Source organism: Mobula birostris, chromosome 3 (genome assembly GCF_030028105.1).
Source record: "Mobula birostris isolate sMobBir1 chromosome 3, sMobBir1.hap1, whole genome shotgun sequence".
Taxonomy (NCBI): Eukaryota; Metazoa; Chordata; class Chondrichthyes; order Myliobatiformes; family Myliobatidae; genus Mobula; species Mobula birostris.
This window is the reverse complement of record NC_092372.1, coordinates 15493983-15511882: the sequence shown is the minus strand read 5'-3', so window position 1 is coordinate 15511882 and position 17900 is coordinate 15493983. Positions and strand designations below refer to the sequence as shown.

The 17900-nt window shown below is 43.3% G+C and overlaps 1 protein-coding gene across 4 annotated transcripts in view; it reads left to right on the top strand.

The window, feature by feature from the left end:
- Positions 1–17900, top strand: part of alpk2 (alpha-kinase 2) — an 85210-nt gene that overhangs the window by 12837 nt on the left and 54473 nt on the right. For all 4 annotated transcript variants that reach the window (XM_072251749.1, XM_072251751.1, XM_072251753.1 and 1 more), the window contains one exon: positions 10848–12288. In XM_072251749.1, coding sequence (XP_072107850.1) covers positions 10848–12288 — 1441 coding nt within the window. The remainder of the gene's footprint in view (positions 1–10847; positions 12289–17900) is intronic.

The window sequence follows — 17900 nt, the reverse complement described above, 5'->3', positions numbered from 1 at the left end:
TGGAGCATTCTGAGCAGTTTTGGGCCCCTTGTCTGAGGAAGGATGTGCTGTCCTTGGAGAAAGCCCAAAGGAGGTTCATAAGAATGGTCCAGTGAATGAAAGGGTAAATGTTCGAGGAGCGTTTGATGGCTCTTGGTCTGTAGTTTACAAGGGTGAAGGGAGGGAACCTAACAAATATTGAAAAGTCTAGAAAGAGTGGATGTGGAGAGTATGTTTCCTAGAGTTGGGGTATCTAGGACCAGGCAGCACAGCCTCAGAATGCAAGGACATCCCTTTAGAACAGTGATGAGAGGGTGATCAATCTGTGGAATTCATTGCTACAGACAGCTGTGGAGGCCAAATTGTTGGGTATTATTTACAATGGAGGTTGACAGGTTCTTGATCAGTAGTATGACTTTCCTCTGGGTGTTCCTGTTTACTCCCACAGTCCAAGGACGGAGCAGTTAGTAGGTTAATTGGTCAATGTAATTTGTCCTGTGATTAGGCTTGGATTGAATCAGGGGACTTCAGGGTGGCGTGGCTCAAAGGGCCGGAAGGGTTTATTCCACTCTATGTCTCAATGAATAAAATAAAGTAAGGACATCAATGATTACAGGGAGAAGGCAGGAGAATAGGGTTGAGGGTGAAAATAAATCAGCCTTAATGGAATGGCGGAGCAGACGTATTGAGATGAATTCTGCCCCTATGTCTTTTGGTCTTATAGCCCCGGGGAGTAGTTTCTAGAGAGCAATAGAGAATTTCACCTTGCTATACATCACATATCAATGACCACCAAATTGCATGGATGTTGAATGAAGTCAGATATCAACTTACTGGTTGGATAAAAATATATTCCTTCCTCACTCCTGTTTGCAGCCAGTGAATCTCTGCTCTTAAGTGGCTACTTGCGGATGTCAAGTGAACAGTTGATCTTGCTCTGCTCCACAATACAACAGCTTTCCGAAATTCATTGTTGACCAATAGGCAGGGCTAAATTCAGGTGGTTTATCAAGGAGGGTGCTGAAATGCAATGGGTGGTGCTGCTCATTCACTGCTCCAGTGACCCAGGGTTGACCCTAAGGGTTATGTGTGCTGAGTTTGTATGCTCTGCCTGCGACTGCATAGATTTCCCTTGGGTGCTCTGGTTTCCTTCCAGATCCCAAATAAGTCCTTGTTGATAGGTTAATATTGCTACATATAAGGTCATCCACTTTGGAAGGGAAAACAGAAGATCAGATGATCATTTAAATGGTGGAAGATTGCAGCATGCTGTTGAGCAGAGGGACTTGGGAGTGCTTGTGCATAAATCGCAAAAAGGCTGGTTTGCAGGTACAACAGGTTATCAAGAAGGCAAAAGGAATTTTGGCCTTCATTTCTCAAGGGACTGAATTTAAGACAGGGAGATTGTGCTACAACTGTAGGGCGCTCGTGAGATTGAACCTGGAGCACTACGTGCAATTCTGGTCTGGGGAAATACTGGTCACAGGGAAAGGCAGATCGATGGACTTGAGTCAACAGACAGATCAGCCATAATCTTATTGAATGGTGGAGCAAGCAGGCTTGATGGCCGACTGGCCACCTCCTGCTCCTATTTCTCCCTTTCCAGTACTGATGCAGGGTCTCAGCCAGAAATACTGACCGTTTGTTCCCCTCCACACATGCTGCCTGAACAGCTGTGCTCCTCCAGCATATTGCTCTGGAATTCCAGCACCCACAGAATCTCTTCGGTTCCCATTCCTCATATTATGCTGATTGGTGACTGAATCGCCCATGATGTCGGTGTATGGGGAATTGAGGAGGCCAGTTGAAAATGGGACTAGCTCAGCTAGGGCTCATAAGCCACTTGAGAGCCCATAAGTAGATCAACAGAACCAAGACCATCATCCTCGACCTTGAGGGATAGCCACGACGATGAGCTCAGATAGATATTCTGGTCAGCATGGACGATCTGGGCCTAAGAGCCTGATTCCATGAAGTATCAAAGTTATGAAGGATTTAAAAGAATAACAATTTTGAATAGGCTTTGAAGGACACTGATCTGAAATGGCAATCGGTAATTGGTGAGCTGGACTAAGAGTATGATTAAAAACAGTAATTTCATTGAACTGAAGAGAATATTACAAGGTCATATTAACGTATTATAATAATTGAACTACCAGACAGTCTGTAATTGAGACCTGGTATGGAAACACCAATGTCCATGAACAGAAAAGCAGACTCATTAGACCAGCTGGGTTGTTGGGCCAGAAGGACCTGTTCTGCAATGTTTCTCTAAATAATGTAAATACATAAATACAGCCCATTTCATCAAAGAAAAATCCCTCCCCACTACTGAGCACAAGAAAGTAGCATCCAATATCAAGAGCCCCCACCATCTTGGCCATGCTCTCTTCTCACTACCGCCATCGGGCAGGAGGTACAGGAGCCTCAGGACCCATACCACCAGGTTCAGAAACAGTTATTACCCTTCAACCATCAGGCTCCTGAACCAGCGTGGATAAATTCACTCCGCTCATCACTGAACTGACTCCACAACCTATGGACTCTCTTTTGAGGACTCTACAACTTACACTTCCAGTATTATCAATTTATTTAATTTATCAATCTATTTATGTATTTATTTATTATTTTATTTGTTGGTTTTGTTGCATTTGCAGTTGTATTCTTTTACGCATTGATTCTTTGTCTGTATTTGCTTACAGAATGTGCAGTTTTCAATTGATTCTATTGTATTTCTTTGTTCTGCTGTGAATTCCCACAAGAAAATGAATCTCAGGGTTGCATATGGTGACATACTATATACGTACTTAATTTAATTTGAACTTTGAAGGTTTGCAAACAAATTTCACGGCATATGCCAGAGATATTAAACCTATTTCTGTTAGAAGTGAAATGATGTGGCATTTGAAGAATAGATTAGATTATATATTTCAGTGTTACACCAACATTGCAGATAACTTGTGCTGACAGGTCATTGATGAGAATGGAATCTATCGCAAGATTTAAGAGAAATGGCGATAGTTGAAGAATTCTCCAGTGTAAAATGGAGAAATTGCAATGCTTCATGGCCAATGTTCCCTCTGATTTGTAATGACTAGTGTGCGCAGAAATCTTGTGCTGTGCAATTTTTTGCAGAGTGACAACAACATGTGCCCACTGAATTTTATATACAGAGGTTTTCATTTTAACAGCTAGCAAAACACTGTCAACAAGAACGTTGATCTCCTCTGGGTTTGATCATTTTTGCTCTCATTTATCTGCACTATCACAAAATATACTAGCAGGCCTGTAACGGATAATGAAGGATTTTCTCACCAGAGCTTTTGCACACCATCCATTTGTGATTTACCTGCTAAATGACACTTTAAGAAGTCCAGTTTCCAAATATCACTCCACTTCGTCTCACTTGCAAATTCTCCAGCAACTTTTGTATCGTGACAATACATACAGTTAACACCAACTTCTGCATTGTACATTTCTCATACCTGCACTTTCCTGACCTCATGAGCTTTCAGTGTAGCAGTTTCTACTGTTTCATTAAGCCATTCTAATCTAAATGAACCAGCAATCCTTTTGCATGTCACACCCTTTGTTTCTTTGGAATTTGATAGTGAATCAATAATTTCTTCAATAAAAACAGTATAAATAAGCCAGTTCTAACATCTGCAGACAAATCATCGCAAACTCCACTTTGTCAACACCATCCGCATCAGAAATCAGAAAAGGAAATGTGACTGTGCATGATTGTAAGATATACTTAACATGCCAACAAGGTAGAGGGTGACAATTTTTTGTGCGGTTTAAGTTCCTTTGTGCGCTATTAGCAAAAGATGTGTGTGTGCACACGTTAGAAGGAACATTGTTCATAGTAATTCTGAGTTCAGAGAAAGGGACATTGACTTGAAATGCTGAAATGTCTTTTATTCCACATCAGCTGCTAAACCTACTGAGTGTTACCAATATTTTAAACTTTTAATTCATTTTCATTTTAGGGAATTTTCAAAATTCAGCATCTGTCTCATGTCTTTGGGCTGTTTCTATGTATGATTTTATGACTATCTTAAGCAGAGTAGAAACAATTTATTAGAATGGTTTGGGGCTGCATAAATTCCTCTGAGAAGCTGGAGGCATTCTCTTTGAAATAGTCATAGATTCATAGACCACTACGGAACAGAAACAGGGCCTTTGGCCCATCTAGTCCATTCCTGTCGATTATTTTGCCTAGTCCCATCAACCCCTAGCATAGCCCTCCCATCCATTTACTTATTCAAATTTCTCTTGGGGTGGCATAGTAGCATAGTGGTTAGCATAATCTTTTACAGTGCCAGTAGCCCAGGTTCAGTGTTCCTGCTGCTGTCTGTAAAGTTTGTACATTTTTCCCTTGACCACATGGATCTCCTCCTAGTACTCCAGTTTCCTCCCATATTCGAGGTCTATGGGCTAGTAGGTCAATTGGTCACAGGTGTAATTGGGCAGTGCGAGCTGTTAGGCCAGAAGAGACTATCACTGTGCTGTATCTCTAAATAAATTAAATAAAACATTCTCATCAAACCTGCTTCCACCACTTACGCTGGCAGCTCTTTCCACACCCTCACCTCCCTCTGAGGGAAGAAGTTGCCCCACAGGTTCCTTTATCTTTAACCTATCACTTAGATTCATAGAACAATACAGCACAAGTACAGACCCTTTGGCCCATCTAGCCCATGGCAACCAAATGTACCTCGAGATAGGGGAGAGGAGGTATAGTCAGAAACTTTTAACTTTTTGTAGGTAAACATGGAGAAGCATTTCAACTGACACAATGAATATTAATCACAGATTTACTGGCAGTACAGAAAAAAAACAGACAGAAAGCCTTATTTTTTAATATTGAGAATTGCCATGAGGCCAAATTCACATTCACGTCAGGCCGCACAGCAGCGTAAACCTATTACAGCGCCAGCAATGCAAGTTCAGTTCGACCACTGTCTGTAAGGAGTTTGTATGTCTTCCCCGTCACCACATGGTTTTGCTCCAAATGCTCCAGTTTCCTCTCACATTCCAAAGACATAAGGGCTAGTAGGTTTTTTGCTCACATGGCTGTAATTGAACCACAGTGGCCAGAAGGACCTGTTACCACTCTATATCTACAAATAAGTAAATTGTTTGATAAACAGATAGATAAATGAATAAGTAAATGCATAAGTTAATGGATATATAACTGAATAAATACATGGATAAGTATATCAATAAGTAAATTGTAGAAGCAGATTCATTTGTAACATTCAAAGGGAAACTGCACACATACCTGAAGCTCTGAAAAATTACAAGGCCTTGGCAAATTGCATGAGGGACTGAATTAGTGATTAGCCCTTTACCAAGACTGTCACCGCAAAGATAGGCTGAATGGCCTCCCCATTCGATAACTTTGGGTTGAGCCACCTTTCTCTCTCTAACCTGATGATAAAAAGTTGGCTCTCAAATTCTGTTTGCTCTTCAATTTCATCGACAAACAGGTGTTCGAGTAAAGGTCGACTATTACACAAGAAGCTCTTGCAATTTTTTCACCCAGTGTAATTCTCAGAATGTATCCAAGCATCTTTGCATGTGAAAAATTCCTAAGACAGGATTGGCTTCCCTTTTAAATACATCAACCAGCAATGGTGTCTTATTTCCAGTCACGGCAAGTGCTATAAATGGAGCTCCTTCAACACACTCGTTGGATAAGCCAGCTGTTGGCTTTGGACTTGCACACTTTTCAGTTGAAGGTGGTACAAATCACAAAAAAAGCTGTAATACCCTAGATATTTGTATCAGCTTGTTTTCAGCAGAAGAAGGTCAATCTGAGAGTACATGTTAGGATTAAGTGAAGTCACACAAATTTGAGTTTTAGGTTTTACTTGCCTGGTCCAATGAGTTGCAGCTGTCAATCAAAGTTCAAAGTAAATTTGTTATCAAAATACATATATATCACCATATACCACTCAGATTTATTTTCTTGTGGGCATTCATAGTCAAAACAAAAAAAATGCAATATAATCAATAAAAAACCGCACACAACAAACAATGTGTAAAAGACAACAAATAGTGCAAATTCAAAAATGTTCAAGTTTAATTGTCATTTGACCACACATGAATACTCATGAATACAGACAAATGAAACAATGTTACTCTGGGGCCTAGGTACAAAACACCAACAATCATACGCAGCACAGGGCACACACAGCACATATAAGATAGCAATAAAATACAGTCACACAAAAATATGTATGAGGATATATCTATATATTGGACAGAGGATGCTGTCCAAGTTGCATGCCATCTTGGACAATGTCTCCCATCCACTACATAATGTACTGGGTGGGCACAGGAGTACATTCAGCCAGAGACTCATTCCACCGAGATGCAACACAGCGTGTCATAGGAAGTCATTCCTGCCTGTGGCCATCAAACTTTAAAACTCTTCCCTTGGAGCATCAGACACTCTGAGCCAATAGGCTGGTCCTGGATTTATTTCCTGGCTTAATTTACATACTACTATTTAACTATTTATGGTTTTACTACTATTTAATTATTTATGGTGCAACTGTAACGAAAACCAATTTCCCCCGAGATCAATAAAGTATGAGTATGACTATGACTATAGTCCAAGTCCCTGAGTCTGTAAATGTTGCAGCAGTTGGCATTTGAATACAATACAGCTTGACTTCCACCAAGGGAACACTGGAGGACAACACCAGTGCCCTCCGGCCACCTTCACTATTCCCGTGGAGTACGCCTCTCCTCTGGAAGGCTGCAAACAGGTGACTCCACTGCTTGAGGCCCAGTCCTTGCCACAACCAAGGCCATGCAGCTCCTTTGCCGATCCCCTCTGCTGTTCACCAATAAACCAGTGAATCAGACTTGCAGCATTCCACACTATCAATGTCCAACAGGGTCTTGCAATCACAAGAAAAGTAACTAAGACTGCACACCAACTCCTCTCTGTAGCAAGCAGTAGCATGGTCCACACCAAGTCCAGCTCCTTCAGTTTCCCCACCAATGAGGAACTAGCTAATAGGGTAAACCTGCAGTACTTTAAGTTCTTAATATCCAGCAAGGTCTTGTGCTTATTAAAAATACATTTAACAAAGATAACAGCTTTGGTTGGCCCTGTAGAAGCTGTTGCATCCGAGCGCACCACCAACTTAACAGGAAAAAAGAAAATAAATAAATAAACAAACAAATAAATAATATTGAGAATGAGTTGTCAAGTCTTTGAAAGTGAGTCCATAGCATATGGAGTCAGTTCATCGTTGGGGTGAGTGAAGTTATCCATTCTGTTTCAAGAGCCTGATGGTTGAGGCATAATAACTGTTTCTGAAATTGTTGGTGTGGGCCCTGAGGCTCCTTTACCTCCTTCCTGATAGCAGCCGTGGAAAAAACGAGTATGTTGTGATAAATAAACCTGAATCATAAAAGGCACTACTGATGCCCTGCCTCCAAGTTAAGGCTTTCTGTCATGTTGTCTTTGCCGATAGTTTCTGGCCATACCTTCAAGTACTGGCTGACACCAGCAGCAGAGAAGTCCCTTTGCGGGAAGGGAGCTCAATCAGTTGCTCCCGTCTTACACAAACAAGAGGGCTCACCAACATTCCCTTCTGGCTTGTGGCCCGAACAGCTTCACTTGAGTCACAACGGATATGGTAAGCAGCACGCATCGATATGCAAACACAAACTGTTTTGTATGTTGGATGCTTCTACATCCACGCTGCTTCATAAATCTGGTGCAACATCAGTGTCCCCAGCCCAATATCCTCCCCTCTCATGATTTAAAATACTTTGCAAGAACTAGTCAAGAGAACAATTTCCTTGTGACCACAATATTCTAGCCATTTACAACATATAAGACCATAAGACATAGCACCAGAATTGGGCCATTCAGCCCATTGAGTCTGCTCTGCCATTCCATCATGGCAGATTTATTTTCCCTCTCAACCCCAATTATCCTGCCTTCTCCCCATGACCTTTCACACCCACACTAATCAAGAACCTGCAAACCTCCACTTTAAATTTACACAATGACTTGGCCTCCACAGCAGTTCATAGCAATGAATTCCACAGATTCACAACCTTCTGGCTAAAGAAATTCCTCCTCATTTCTGTTCTAAAGGGATATCCCTATATTCTGAGGCTGTGCCTTCTGGTCCTAGACGCTCCCACTATAGGAAACATCCAGAAGCTGCACACAAAAAATGCTGGAGCTATCAGCAGGCCAGGCAGCATCTATGGAAAAGAGTAAACAGTTAAGGTTTTGGGCCAAGATCCTTCTTCAGGACTTATTTCATGCTCTCCACATCCACTCTGTCTAGGCCTTTCAATGTTTCATAGGTTTCAATGAGATTCCTCCTCATTAGAGTCATAGAAAACTACAGCACAGAAAGCGGCCCTGCAGCCTATCGGTAGGTGCCGAACCATTTAGACTGCCTACTCCCATTGACCTGCATTGGGACCATAGCCCTCCATACCACTATCATCCATGCACCTATCCAAGCTTCTCTTAATCTTTGAAATCGAGCTTGCATTCACCTCTTGCACTGGCAGCTCATTCGACCCTCCTGACCCTCTAAGTGAAGAAGTTTCCCCTCATGTTCCATTTAAATTTTCAGCTTTCACCCTGAACACATGATCTACTGTATAGTTGTCATCCCATTCTTCTCAACTCTAGCAAGGACAGGCCCAGAGCCATCAAATGCTCCTTATTCGTTAACCCTTTCATTCCTGGGATCATGCTCATAAATTTCCTCTGGACCCTCTCCAATGCCAGCACATCCTCTACTAGAAATGAAGCACAAAACTGTTCACAATGGCAGTTTTCAATTTGGCTTTCTGAGGGAAGAGTAGTGTATGGGGAGAAAGTGGTCAAATGAACACTGGTCTGCAATCCAGTTTAATTTAAGACAATCAGTAGTTTTAATTTACTATGTAGTTATGGAGTCAATGATTGAAATCCTCCATTTCTTTTTTTCCTCATTCCTCATTCAGAATATGAATTACAACCAGATTTGAGACATAGTGACAGTTTGAAAGAATGGAAATGGTGGAGGGGACTACTTGTTAGTTTTGACAGAGCCTTTAAAGTGTGGAGAGGGGAGGAAGTGGGGGATGGAGAAGAATATACAAACAATTAGATATGAATTCCAGAAACTAGAATTCATACATCCAAAACCAGGGCTGTGAATAGTGATTCAAAAAGATAAGTCTGCACCCAGATATGGCAGAGGGTGTAAATATGATTGTATAACTTATTTAAAGTTGCACAATAATTGGAAAAGGCTACAGAAATGTCTCCTTATCTCTGTTCTAAATGGATGTTCTTGTATTCTGAGGCTGTGCCCTCTGGTCCTAGACTCCCCCTCTATAGGAAACATCCTCTCTACATCCACTCTATCTGGACCATTCAATGTTTGTGAGGGTTCAATGAGAATCCCCTCTCATTCTTCTTAACTGTAGTGAGTACAGGCCTAGAGCCATTAAATGCTCCTCATACGTTAACTTTTTCATTCCTGAGATCATTCTTGTAAACCTCTTCTGGACCCTCTCTAATGCCAGTACATCCTACCTTAGATATGGGTCCAAAACTGCTCACCTGTGCACGTAAAAAAACAAAAGTCGCAAAACAACAAATTTCATGTAGGTTCAGTAAACCAGATTCTAGTCTCCATTATCATGTTGGCTCTTTGCTGGAGATAATCCAAAATTAATCCTTTCCATTTCTCTCTTGCCAAAATATCAGTCTTCCCAGTTTTAAATATAAGAATATGAATATAGGGGCAGAATTAGGCCATTTGGCCCAGCGAATCTGCTCTGCCATTTCACCATGGCTGATCCATTTTCCTCTCAGCCCCAATATCCTGTTTTCACTCTGTATCCCTTCACGTCCTGACCAGGAATCTATCAACCTCTGTCTTATGTAAAGACCTGGTCATCACAGCTGCCTGTGGCAAAGAATTCCACAGATTTACCACTCTCTGGCTAAAGAGATTACTCCTCATCTACATTTTCAAAGGGCACCCCTTTATTCTGAGATTGCGTCCTCTGGTCCTAGATTATATGTATCCTTGTGTCGACGGAGTCCTCTCCACGTTCCCTTGTGTCCTTTCTTTAAGTATTGGTGTCTGCTAGTCTCTCCTTACCACAAATCATTCGATACCTTAACATCCATTTCTTTACTCACTTAGGGGCATGCTTAAACAGAATTGTTTGTCACTAGTTCCCGGCCACAATGTTTTTAATGAACTATCACCAGAGCAAAAAACAAAATCACTTATTAAAGGCTTAACAGTACTAAGGAGAGGTAGCGGTTAGCTCGACGCCATTACAGTTCGGGGCGTTGTGGAGTTCAGAGTTCAACTCCAGCGTCGCTCTGTAAGAAGTTTGTACGTTCACCCCATGAACCGCAGTTTCCTCCGTCCTCCCACAGTCCAAAGCCTTACCGTATAGTAGGTTAATTTGTCATGGTAAATTAGGCAAGGTTTAAATAGATGGGTTGCTGGGCGGCGCGGCTAGGAAGATTGCCTGTTCCTTGTGGTACCGCTAAGAAAATAAATAATAAGGCGTATTATTGCATAAATATATTTCAAGAAGCACAAGTTTTGGGATTTAATTTTGACTGCCTTTTAACGCATTTCTTATTGGTGTGTAATCTATTGATTTAATTGGGCCATAAGGCAATCACACATATACGACTGGAAAGTAATCTTAAGCAGACCAGTAGGACAAAAATGCTTACCTTGCGTCCGGCGGTGACGTGCGCTGCCCAGGCACGGTTAACTGGCCGGTCCCAGGCCCAGCCAACGGCCATCTCAAGCTCTGGTAATACTCACTGAGTGATCCGTTGCCTGTTTCAGATGTATGGAAAGCAATGCCTCGGTCTACCAGGTATCTGCTAGAAACTCCAAGGGCTTCGCTATCTGCTCCACCGTTTTGCAAGTTGGGTTCATCACGGAAGCTCAGGTGAAGCGGCAAATGATGCAGAAGCTGGAAGACAGACATCGCGCCGGGAAGGCGCACAACTCTCCCGAAGCGAACAGCCCGCGAGGTCACAGCGAAACCCACAAGGACGACGGTCCGACTGCAATCCGCTCAGAGCACGCTGAAAACGGAGCACGGCCGCCGGCTGACGGAGAAGCAGCTCGACGGTTTGAGGGGGCCCCGGCTGCCTCAGGACAGATAATCAGTCCAGGTGAGGTAGGGTCGTCAGCTGTTTCCCTCCACCCAAATATGGACACGAGGCACCAGCTGAACGAGGTCCCAGTAACCGGCGCTGGATCCCAGATGAAACTCTCAGTGCGAGACCAGAGCTACAATCCACGGATGGACGATTTATCCGCAGCTGATATTCCGAGGGGGACGAAGAAAATTTCTCCTATGTCCAAAGGCGATTTTATTAGGGAGGGTCTTCCAAAAAGTGCCCTCCAGTCGTGCAGCACAGTTCCTCTCTGGGGAGAAACACCACCCTTAAGCGCAGACGAGGGGTATTATTTGGACGACTTAGTCTGTTCGGATGTTCTGAACGACGAGGACGACGCGGCCTGGCGGCGGAAGTTGGACTCCAGCACTCACCTGTTATTGTCAGCTGAGAGCGAAGACCTCGAAATTGACAGGGTCATATTGACACGCCATCTTTCGCCCGCGGGCCACCCCACGGGGTCAAACAGCGCTCCTCGCTGTCAACCCAAAGATTGGGTGGGAAGGACTCTGATGGGAAGAACTCCCGCGTCAGCAGGCAGCCGTGCCCCCGCAAATGCAGCAGATCAAACCTGCTCGATGATCTCATCCGAGTTACCCACCGAGATCGGGATTGCATCGCGGGAAGGGATGAGGTCGCCGGCCTCAGGGGATGGGCTTCAAGAGATGACGGCCGGCGGAAAGGGAGTGGAATTGATCTCAGCCGGTCGAGCCGATTTTGTCAGTTTGGAGGGAGGCAAAACAACTGAAGCTGGAAAGAGGCAAGTTTTGAAGGAGGAATGTTGGCAGAGTACTTCCCTAAAGGAAGACAATCCAGAGAACAAGAGGAGCAGGCGAAGTGAAGAGAGCCATTCAACCGGTGGATTGTTGGACACAGGCGAGATGTATAAATCGCCGCAGAGGACGAACACTACCGAGTTGTTTGCGGTAAATGTACTCAGCCCATCCGCGGCAGACAGCAGACTCCCCCGTGCAAACGACTCTCCTGCCAATATCCCGCCGGCTTTGGTAAACCCCTTACCTGTGATGGAAGGAGAGTCTATCTACAGAAGAAATGAGGAGACGAGCGCCTTGGAGAAAAGGAGCAGTTCGTCAGAGGGGGTATGTGCTTGCACATCCGACTTTGTTTTCCATATAAATTCGCAGAAATTAACAAATTGAAAGAGAATAGGTATTGAAAGCTACGTTGCGCGCACACTCCCAAATAAATCTATCAAAACACGTTCAAGACAATCATAAAAATATAGGTTCTCCTTGCCGTGAGTTGTCCTTTCTCATAAACCAATATATTTCACACGAGGGGAGAAAGAGGGGGTCTTACAGAAACGTACAAAGTTATGAAAAAGAGGAAGGTTTTTTCCGCTAGTGAATGCGACTCCAAGGTGGAGACATTACCTCAAGATTCTGGGATTATAAGTAATTGACCCATAATTCTGGGATGTGGTGAGAAAGTAGGTGTATGGGGTTGAGTGGGATCTGGGATCAGCCATGATTGTATGGCAGAGCAGATTTGATGGGCTAAATGGCCTAATTCTGCTCCTATGTCGTATGGTCATTCCTGGTAACCTTGAAAAACTCTTAAAATTGGTTAGACATAACCTACCATGCACAAAGCCATGCTGACAATCCCCAATCAGCTCCTTTCTATCCAAATAGTCGTATATCTGGTCACTTAGAATACGGTCCAATAACTTTCCCTCTACTGATGTCAGGTTCACCCACCTATAATTTCCTGACCTATTCATAGACCCTTTTTTAAACAGCAGAACAACATTAGTTATCTTCCCATCCTCCAGTGCCTCACCTGTTGCTAAAGATGAATTAAATATGTCTGCTAGGGCCTCTGCATTTTCTCAGCTTGCTTCCTACAGGCTCTAAGGAATACCTTGTCAGGCCCTGGGGATTTTTTTCACCCAAATTTGCCTCAAGACAGCAAACATTTCCTCCTCTGTAATCTATAATCTGTATAGGGTTCTTGACATCACTGTTGCTTTGTTTCAATTCTATAGACTCTGTGTCCATCTCCCAAATAAATACAACTGCAAAAATTCCATTTAAGATCTCCCCAATCGCTTCTGGCTCCAGCATGGATTACTACTCTGATCTTCCAGCGACCAATTTTCTCCCTTGCTATCCTTTTGCTCTTAACACATCTATAGGAGACATTAGGATTCTCTTTCTTCTTGTCTGATAGAAAAGCCTTGTGCCTTCTTTTAGCCCTCCTGATTTCTTTCTGAGGTGTTCTCTTACATTTCTTATACTCCTCATTTGTCCCTACCTGCATTTACCTGCAATGCTCTTCCTTTATTTTCTTAACCAGGCCCTCAATATCTCTCAAAAACCAAGGTTCCCTAAAACAGTTATCCTTGCCTTTTATTCTGACAGGCTTTGTACTCTCAAAATTTTCTTTTGAAGGCCTCCTATTTATCAAGTACACCTTGGCCAGAAAACAGCTTGTTCCAATCTACACTTGCCAGATGCTTACCGGTACCATGCTTACTGGCCTTTCTCGAATTTAGAATCCCAACCCAAGGACCAGACCCATCCTTTTCCATAATAACTTGGAAACGAATAACATTATGATCACTAGTTGCAAACTTCTGTCACTCGCCCTGTCTCATTCCCTTTAGGAGATTAGGTGTTGCATACTCTCTTGCTGGGACTTCTATGTACTGATTAGGGAAACTTCACTGAACACTTTTGACAAACTCTATCCCATCTAGTGCTTTGACAGTATGGGAGTCCCAGTCAATTTATTTATTTATTTGTTGATATACATCATGGAGTAGAACCTTCCAGCCCTTCAAGTCACACCACTCTGCAATCCCCCAATTTTATTGCTAGCCTAATCACGGGACAATTCCGCAATGACCAATTAACCTTCCAACCAGTATGTCTTTGGACTATGAGAGGAAACCAGATCACCTGGAGGAAACCCACGTGGTCACGGAGAAAACATACAAACTTCTTACAGGCGGCAGTGGGAATTGAGCCCATTCGCCTGAACTGTAAAGTTTGTGCTAACCACTATGCTACCATGCTGCCCCATAATATGTGGGACGGTAAAATTACCTAGTATCACAACTTCATGTTTCTTGCAAATCTTATTGAATGGAGCAGGCTCGATGGACAGGTGGCTTTCGCCTGCTCTTATTCCTTATGTTCTTATATTCTTAATGAAACATTGATACAATTGCTTACAATTACTATGGATGCTTCTATATCTGAATCAGGCTCACTTTACTATTCTGATCAAAGTACTGTTTTACCAGGAGTTGTACATGAGCTCTCTAATTGGCACCACACCTCAATGTGGTTGTTGGACCTCAGAACAATTATATACAAGTAGGCTAAATATTAACATCCTTTATATTTGGTGGTGAAATGGTTGAGACTTTCAAACTATTGATGTTTATGTCAGAGGATAACAATGTACAGCATAGGTAGGTGAGAGTTTCCTTGACTCTCCATTCCTCCTATGTAATCAGACTTTTCAATCCATCTAAACAAGTAACTATATACGACTACACTAAGTCACCATTTTGTTGCAGGCAGGTGGAACTTCTGATTCCAAACAAATAGTTCATTGAATTGTGAAGTTAAAGTTGAGTGTATTGTCACCTGCCCAAGAACACGTATACATAGGTGAACACATGAACCTATGAACGTCACCACACTTTTTTACTCTCGTTTTTCACTACTTATTTAATTTTCTATCTAGTGCGTATACTTACTCACACTCACTGTATGTGTGTCTCAGCCACATTAATATCCCTAGGATGCCCAAGTCTTTTGCACGGTACTGTATTTGTCAATGTGGAGTGGAGAGCACGTTTGTAAATCTGGCGGGAGCAAAGGATGTTGGGAATGGTGAGGATGGAGTGCCGCGGGAGCGGTGTGGGACAGGTGGCAGGGAGGAAATGCAAGGGGCATGTGGTGGTGCAGGTGCGAACACACCAGCCCTGAGACACCAGGCAAGGTCATTTGATTCCAGACAATTGATTTATTGATCATTACAGAGTTTCTCTCTGGTGCTTTGCACTCCCTCCACTTTCCCTTCCCCTTTTCCCAACCATGATTCCCCTCTCCCTGTCTCTTTTCCACTTTTAGCCCACGAGATATCATTTGAGAGGGAGTGATAGCTAGGACATAGACAAGTAGTTACACCCAAGGTACAGGACACAGGAAACAGGGTGACAGTCAGGAAGGGGAACAGGGTTTAACAGTGAGTACAGAGAACCCCTGTGACCATCCCCCTCAACAATAGGTATACTAATTTGGATACTTTTGTGTGTGGGGGTGCAGGGGAAATGACCTAGAGCCACAGAGGTCAGATCTCCAGCACTGAGCCTGCCTGTGTGACTCAGAAGGGATGGGGGAGAATACATGAGCTGTAGTGATAGGGGATTCATTAGTTAGGGGAACAGAAAGGAGGTTCTATAGATGAGAACAGGATTCCTGGATGAGATGAAGCCTCCCAGGTGCCAGAGTCTGGGATTTCTTAGAAGAAATCTTCAGCGTTCTTAACTGGGAGGATGAGCAGCCAGAGTTCATGGCCCACGTAGGTACCAGTGACTTGGGTAGGAAGAGTGATAAGGTTCTGCAAAGTGAGTTCAGGAAATTAGCTGCTAAGTTGAAGGACAGGAGGTCCATGTTTGTGATCTCAGGATTGCTATCTGTGCCACATGCAAGTGAGGCCAGAAGTAGGAAGATCATACAGTTTAACATGTGGCTAAGAAGCTGGTGTAGGAGGAAGGATTTTTGGATCATTGGGCTCTCCTCCAGGGAAGGTAGGACCTATAAAGAAGAGATGGTTTGCACCTGAACTAGAAGGGAATGTATCCTAGCGTGAAGGTTTGCTGGTGGTGCACGGTGGGATTTAAACTAGACTTGCAGGAGGATGGGAACTATAGTGCCAGAACAGATAGTGGTGAGGTTGTGGAGATAGATGTTGTTCAGACCTTAGACAAAGTTAGGAGTCAAGAGGTTGAACATGGAGTGACTCACATTCTAGCTGTGAATATTTCAATTCAAGAAGTATTGTAGGAAAGGCCGATGAGCTTAGTGGATGGATCAACAAGGGAATTATGATATTGTAACCATTAATAAGACTTGGTTGCAAGAGGGGCAGAACTGCAGCTCAATATTCCAGTGTTCCATTGTTTTAAACGTGGCCGAGTGGGAGGGATTAAAGGGGGAGGGGTGGCGTTGCTAGTCAGGGAAAATACCATGGCAGTGCTCCATCAGGATAGACTAGAGAACTCGCCTACTGAGAATTTTGTGGGTGGAACTGAGGAATATTGAACTGTTTGGCCATAATGACTATCGTTATGTTTGGAGGAAAAAGGGTAAGGCTTGCAAGCCGAAGAACACCATCCCAACCGTGAAGCATGGGGGTGGCAGCATCATGTTGTGGGGGTGCTTTGCTGCAGGAGGGACTGGTGCACTTCACAAAATAGATGGCAGCATGAGAAAGGAAAATTATGTGAATATATTGAAGCAACATCTCAAGACATCAGCCAGGAAGTTAAAGCTCGGTCGCAAATGGGTCTTCCAAATGGACATTGACCCCAGGCATACCTCCAAAGTTGTGGCAAAATTGCTTAAGGACAACAAAGTCAAGGTATTGGAGTAGCCATCACATAGCCCTGACCTCAATCGGATAGAAAATTTGTGGGCAGAACTAAAAAAGGCATGTGTGAGCAAGGAGACCTACAAACCTGTCTAGCCTCCAACCTGATGGCATGAACATTGGTTTCTCTAACTTCCGTTAATGGCTCTCCTCCCCTTCTTACCCTATCTCTTATTTATTTATTTATTATCCCCCCCCCACCCTTTTTTCCCTCTCTCCTTTTTCCCTCTCTGTCCCTCTCACAATCACTCCTTGCCAGCTTTCCATCTTCCTATGGGCTCCCCTCCCCCTTTCTTTCTCCCTAGGCCTCCTGTCCCATGATCCTCCCCCTTCTCCAGCTCTGTATTCCTTTTGCCAATCAACTTCCCAGCTCTTAGCTTCATCACTCCCCCTCCTGTCTTTTCCTATCATTTCAGATCTCTCCCTCCCCCTCCCACTTTCAAATCTCTTACTACCTCTTCTTTAGTTAGTCCTGATGAAGGGTATCGGCCCCAAATGTTGACAGTAATTCTTCCTATAGATGCTGCCTGGCCTGCTGCGTTCCACCAGCATTTTGTGTGTGTTGCTTGAATTTCCAGCATCTGCAGACTTTCTTGTGTTTCAGTTACACCAGCACATTAATAGGGCTGTGTTATAGAACACCCATCAGTCCATGGGACTTAGAGGAACAAATTTATAGGGAGGTCACCAACTGTTGCAAGAAACATAATGTTGTTATAGTAGGTGATTTTAACTTTCCACATATTGACTAGGACTGCCATTCTGTAAAAGGACTAGATGGGATAGAGTTTGGCAAATGTATTCAGGAAAGTTTCCTTAATCAGTACATAGAAGTCCCAACGAGAGAATGTGCAATACTTGATCTGCTATTAGGGAATGAAACAGGGCAGATGACTGAAGTTTGTGTAGGGGAACACTTTGCATTTAGTGATCACAATACCATTAGTTTCAATGTAAATATGCAAAAAGGTAGGTCTGGACAAGAGGTTGATCTTCTAAATTGGAGAAAGGCCAATTCTGATGGTATCAGAATGACTGTTTTCTGGCAAAGATGTACTTGGTAACTGGAAGGTCTTCAAGA